This window comes from Macaca thibetana, chromosome 11, assembly GCF_024542745.1.
Source record: "Macaca thibetana thibetana isolate TM-01 chromosome 11, ASM2454274v1, whole genome shotgun sequence".
Taxonomy (NCBI): domain Eukaryota; kingdom Metazoa; phylum Chordata; class Mammalia; order Primates; family Cercopithecidae; genus Macaca; species Macaca thibetana.
In genome coordinates, this window is record NC_065588.1 from 92,598,262 (window position 1) to 92,604,746 (window position 6,485).

The 6,485-nt window shown below is 37.1% G+C and overlaps 1 protein-coding gene across 1 annotated transcript in view; it reads left to right on the top strand.

Annotated features, from left to right (window-relative positions):
* The window catches only part of ELK3 (ETS transcription factor ELK3), a 77,772-nt gene extending 72,105 nt beyond the window's left edge, over positions 1–5,667 (top strand). The window contains exon 5 of the mRNA XM_050749315.1: positions 2,977–5,667. Within this exon, the coding sequence (XP_050605272.1) occupies positions 2,977–3,075 (99 nt within the window). The 3' untranslated portion in view covers positions 3,076–5,667. The remainder of the gene's footprint in view (positions 1–2,976) is intronic.
* The last annotated feature ends 818 nt before the right edge of the window (positions 5,668–6,485 follow it).

Consider the following 6,485-nt stretch of genomic DNA (forward strand, 5'->3'; position numbering starts at 1 on the left):
CAGTGGCACAATCTTGGCCTACTGCAACCTCTGCCTCCTGGGCTCAAGCAATCCTCTCACCTCAGCCTCTCAAGTAGCTGGGACTACAGGCATATACCAGCAAGCCCAGCTAATTTTTAAGATTTTTTTGTAGAAACGAGGTCTCGCTATATTGCTCAGGCTAGTTTTGAACTCCGGAGCTCAAGCAATCCTCCTGCCATAGCTTCCCGAAGGGCTAGGATTACAGGTGTGAACGACCATACCTGGCCAGAGGAAATGATACTACAAATATTGAAGGGAGAATCACTCTTTGAGATTAGAACATTGGACACAGGATATAATTAGAAGATATTTTAGAGGTGAGCTCAAGAGAGGCAGACTTTGAGATGGGTCTGAGTAGTAAGTAGGTAGTGAAAATTAAGAAGAGGCAAAGATTACTAAGTGATTAACATACTGGAAATGCTATTAAATAACAATAGTTAAGGCCGGGCATGGTGGTTCACGCCTGTAATCCCAGCACTTTGGGAGGGTGACATGGGTGGATCACTTGAGCCCAAGAGTTCAAGACCACCAGGGGCAACACAGCAAGACCCTGTCTCTACAAAAAAAAGTACAAAACTTGGGACATGTGTGCTGGCGTGTGTGCCTGTGGTCCCAGCCACTAGGGAGGCTGAGGTGGCAGCACTGTTTGAGCCCTGGAGATTGAGGCTGCAGTGAGCCATGAGCACACCACTGCACTCAAACCGGGGCGACAGTGAGCCTGTCTGGAAAAAAAAAAATAACCATAGTTAACATTTGTTGATGATTGATGACTTACTGTGTGCAAGACATTGTTCTTAGCACTTTTGGGGGCTTCTCATTTAATACTGCCAGTAATTCTGTTTTAAAGATAAGACTAAGGCACAGGGATATTGGCTAGTTTATTCAAGATAACACACTAGTAAGTGGTGGAGCCCTGACTCTTTAAGTTTGTGGTCCCAGCCACCATTCTCACTGACTTAGAGTGAGCAATGGAAGAAGAGCAGGTTTTGTGGGAAAGAGGCATTGGTTGGAGATGTCTAAAATGGAAACTGTTGTCAAGTCCAAGCATGGTACTGGAGAAAAGGTGGCTGGGGACAAAAGTTTGGGAAATGTTGCAGTTTAAAACAGGGGAGTGTCATAGGAGAAGAGCCTAATAAAGATGACTAAAAAATATGTCAGAAAAGCCAGGCTAATCAAGAGAAACTATGTCCATTAAGTATACAAAAATAATAAGGGCAGAAATCAGCAATTTAGTTTGCAAAACAGATGAACAATACCAAAACTGATCCTCTTGAAAACACCAATAAGGTAGACCAAAGAGAGAGAAGATGCAAATAAACGAAAAGAATGAAACTGCAGGCCAGGCACACTGGCTCACATCTGCAATCCTAGCACTTTGGGAGGCCACGGCAGGCCAGTTGCTTGAGCTCAGGAGTTCGAGACCAGCTTGGGCAACACGGTGAAACCTCATCTTTACCAAAAATACAAAAATAGCTGGGCATGGTGGCGTCCACCTATAGTCCCAGCTACTTGGGAGGCTAAAGTGGGAGGATGGCTGGTGGAGGTTGCAGTGAGCCAATATTGTGTCACTACGCTCCAGCCTGGTCGACAGAGCCAGACCCTATTTCTAAATAAAGTAAAATAAATAAAAGCATGAAAATTTAAAATCTGCTCATCTTCCATTGTTCACTCTAACTCAGTAGAGTGGTTAGTAGCACAGACCTTTTTAAACAAGAGTATAAACTGTATGTGCATAGATTTGATAATACAGTTGAAGTGGATAAAATTCTAGAAAAAATTAAAATTCCAAAGTTCCAGAAAAGAAAGAAAAACCTTGAATATGCCAATAACCATTAAAGAAATTAAAACAGTAATTAAAGATACCCCCAACTCCTACCAAAATAAAAAGTTATGCAATGTTAGTACTGAAAGATTTGTTTAAAACTTGACTGTGTTGCTTATTAGCTGTGTAACCTTTAGCCAACAGAACTTATTTGAAATCTGTTTTCTCATCTGTAAAATGGGGACAACAAAACTTATGTTACAGCTCCTAGATATCAAATGAAATGACAAGCCCTTGACACAAGTTACTGAAATAGTTTGAAAACTGCAAAAACATATTTACTTAAAGTATTTGTTGTACTTCTAACATGTGCCAGGCTCCGTAATTTGATATTTGGCACTGAAGTTTAATATTTAACTTACCTGGACTAAATAGGAAATAAGCTAGAAAAGACAGCTCAGGAGATCTTTTTGACACATCCTAAACAATGCAAATCTAGTTGCAAGTAGTATTTGTTTCAGACCTGAAACTCATTATCAGAGCATATACTATCATCCTACTATTTATCATCTTAGTTAACAACAATACAGAAATTAATTTTACTCTTTGTCACTTATGAGTGATCTAAGTGTGATATTTTAATTAGAAAGAATACCTTCTTAGCTCCAAAATAATCTATTCAAAATCTTTTAAGATTAAATACATTTCTTACTTTAGAAGAATAAAAGCTGCAAGAATCATCTTTGTAGTACCCTGAAAAACTGATGGCAAATTTCAAAATATAGTATTAGAAATTACTGAGTCACATATAAAGAGTCTATGGTTTTCAAAACATTATTTTCATATTTAATATTAAACATTCTTTTAATATTTGTGGCATTATCAGCATCCTGAGTAGCTTAGAACTTTTAAAAAATAGATGCTTTAGCAACATATAAATTATATATTTTTTCCTAGTAGCCTGTGCATATAGAATAATTAGGGACATTTTGTGGGCCTTATCCTTTGTTTGCTCTATGTAATCTTGATCTCATTGTCATCTTCCAATTATTCTGTAAAAAACACTGGCAACTAATCTCTATCACAGGGGTGATGAGAAGTGGACTGCTATGGACTATATGGGAATGTAAAGAACCTAAGTTTTTTGCAATGGATTTGCAGTAATTATTGTAAAAATCTTTTGTCCCCTACAGTTCCCCACACTGCTTAATGGCCACATGCCAGTGCCAATCCCCAGTCTGGACAGAGCTGCTTCTCCAGTACTGCTTTCTTCGAACTCTCAGAAATCCTGATGACGTCTGGTGACAATTAAGGACTCATTAACTGATGAAACAAATTTGTCCCCATGGGCTAGTTTACCTGTGTCATGAGAAGGACATTGTGAAACTCTGTTAATTTGGTTTGCACTTTTCATAACATGGATAGTCTAGATTTATGTTAGCATTTTAAAAACTGTTTTTGATATATTCAAGTATATATGAAAATCTTTTGCATTAAGTGAATTTTAATGTTTTTGTTTTTATATCCTTTTAGCTCTTAAGTGTTGAACACTGTTGACAGTGAAGAACTTTTCCTAATGGTTTTCAGTATAACTAATAAGGATGTGAAGCTTTTTTTCTCTTTAGTTCTGCGTATGCTAAACTGTGTGCTTATATAGACTATAACCAGCTGTGCCTTCCTTTGCATTTAATGTAAATGATTGATTTATATATTTTTTAGTATTAAGAGGAAATGTTTGAAAGATGAAAATTAGTATCAAACAGCTCTCTAGTAGAATTTCATTATTTTTCACCAGTGGGCAATATGAAAGCATATTCATATCACATTTTCTTTTTTACTTTCAATTGTATTAAGAATTGCCTTAGAACCTCTTTTGAACTGAAATTCAGTAAATGTCCAAGTAATGTTTTTATAATAAACTAAGCCATATTTAGACAATAAACATTGATAAAAGAAAATGTTCTAAAGTGCATTTTCGAAAGAATGAACTTTGAAAGGCTAGCCTCCTTAGCTGTTTACAGTATCTTTTAGATGCCTCCCAGACAAAAATCTGAGATGGAAAAGCTACATCAAGTTCATGCTATTCCAGGCCCGAGAATATCTCTTAGGTTAGCATATTCTTATTTCAAAAAATTAGCCCTAGTTTTCTCAGTTTTCCATAGAGAATCCTGACCATCTGATATATTTACTGTGTCAGTATAAATTGGGATTCCCCTGGAACTATTAAAAATCTAATGCTTTGGAAGCAGCTCACAGACTGGTGATGAACCCAAACAACAAAGAAACAATTTTTAACACTAGGTATCTTCATCAGTATAGGTAGGTATTCACAATTTCTGATGGATCAAAAACTTGCTGTAATACAAATAGAGAACTGGAGGTACTAAAGGCCTTGCTTGTGGAAATTGAGAGAGGATACACTGCTTTATATATTACTAAAGTTATGGGGAGAATGAAGGAAATCTGACAGATGAAAAATTCTACAGGAACCTCATCATCGTGGAACTGAACTGATAACAACTTGGAACACTCCAGTAAATTTTTTTGTGTAATGTAATTTGGAGTAGTGATAATACAGACCTATTTTCTGTTCCATCAGAAAATCAGCAGGCACCAGTCCAAAGGTACCACCACACCTGTACATGAAGGAAAGTTCTAATGCCAAGAAAACTGAAAAGCACCAAGCTTTAAATTCAAGATTAATTATAATCCTTAACTATAAGTGATAAAAACTAACTTGAAATGTGACTAAATGATCCAAACTGGGCATTAAGTCGCAGGATAATGAGAAAGGATTAAAAAACGAGGTTTGAGAAAACACATTTCTTGAATTTTCAGGAAAAAACCAGAATATTGCTTTGATACTTAGAAATTCTGAGGTTTCTCAATTGGAATTGAGCATCTCTGTATGTGGGGATGTGGGCCCTTATCAAAGGATGAAAATCCAAACACTCTATTATGCCTCCTTGACTGTAATGACACTGGTTCCAAAATCCACCAATAGACACTACTGTCCCCCCGATCCCACCCCATAGGCTGATAATAATTCTGTACCACAATAAAAGGAGCTGGTCCAGGGAACTGATATTTACTGAGAAGGAGCCTTTGAGAATGCTTCCCACCACCTGTTTCCAGCTCAAGACAGGTGCACAGAAGAAGCTGGGAGTTGCCTAAGGCTGCACAGCTTACTGAAGGTAGAACAATGATTGGTGCTCAGTCCAATTCTGTTTCCCCCATGCCTAGCTGTAAATAATCACTGGTTCAAAACTGTTATTAGTAAAACAAACAAAACATAAAGACAAAGCATTTAAAATTGTGTTGTCAGATAAGAGAACACATCCAAAATGCATGATTCTTATAGACAAACTAAAGGAAGTTAATATGCAAAAATCTCAACTTAAAATACTATTTTTAGTATACTTGTTTATGTAAATGCTGATTGGAAATATTTAAATGACTATAGATCTGATTCTTTTCCTTCGGAAATTGGGATTAATGTATGCTCTAGATCCATTTATTACAAATGCAAAAATACCACAGTTTTTTGATGGATGAAAACACTCCTGTAACACAAATAGAAAACTGGAGGAACTGAAGAGTAACTCGTATAGCTCTGCCTCATTCTGTGTGTGTGTGCGTTTTAGCAGAAGTATTTTACTCAGAAAATAGGTTTCAAAGAACATTAATGACTTTATTTTCCTTTTTATGTCTGCTTAATCAGTGTTAAACTGCTATGGGAAAAGTTTTATAGAACTATATAACCTGAATGTTGGTCTCTTTGTACACATCTTTTCTATGACTGCAGATCTTCATTCACTTTCATATATGTATCATTTTTACTGTCATATTATTTTTGTTCAATAAAAACTTTGTGATAAAAGATGTTTAGAGGTAACTGGATTGGCTTACTTCCATTTGCTTGGGGTGACCCAAACCACTTTTCCATATGGATACAAGTTGGAAAATGAGTCTTGTCACCTACCCTTGAAGACAGCACGTCCAAAAAAAAAAAAAAGTGCTTTAAATACACATATTTAAAGAAATAAATGTAATTATCGAAAAGCAGACCCCTGATTTAAATAAGTTCTATCAAATGCTCTGTATTGAGGAGGAGGAAGTGAGAAGGTAGGGAAAAATCAAATCTACCATTTATTCTTTTAGCCTTTTGTTGATTCAGGGGAATGTAAACTGCTAGGCTTGGTGATAAAGGTTATTTCTCTTGGTCTCAACTGCAGGCTGACCTGGCTCGTTTTCATGGATGCTTCAAAGCAGTCTCCACTCTGGGTTTGATATAGGGAGACTGGTGTGAGGGGAGGGGAGGGGATGCAGGGAGAATCACCGGATTAATGCAGTCCCTGAACAACACGTTCATTATCACTAGTATGTCAAAAGGCTACAGATAACTCATAGTTGCATATGGTATAACAGGTAGTGGTAGGAAATCATTTGCTTACTGAAGAAACATTTAAAAATCAACTATGTTCCAGGTGCCATTTTAGAAATGGGGGATGGAAACCTGATCCCTGTTCTCAAAAAGGTAATAGATTTGCTTGGTTCTGTTTATACATAAGAATTCAACTGGCTGGGCGCAGTGGCTCATGCCTGTAATCCCAGCACGTTGGGAGGCCAAGGCGAGTGGATCACCTGAGGTCAGGAGTTCAAGACCAGCCTGGCCCCATCTCTACTAAAAATGCAAAAATTA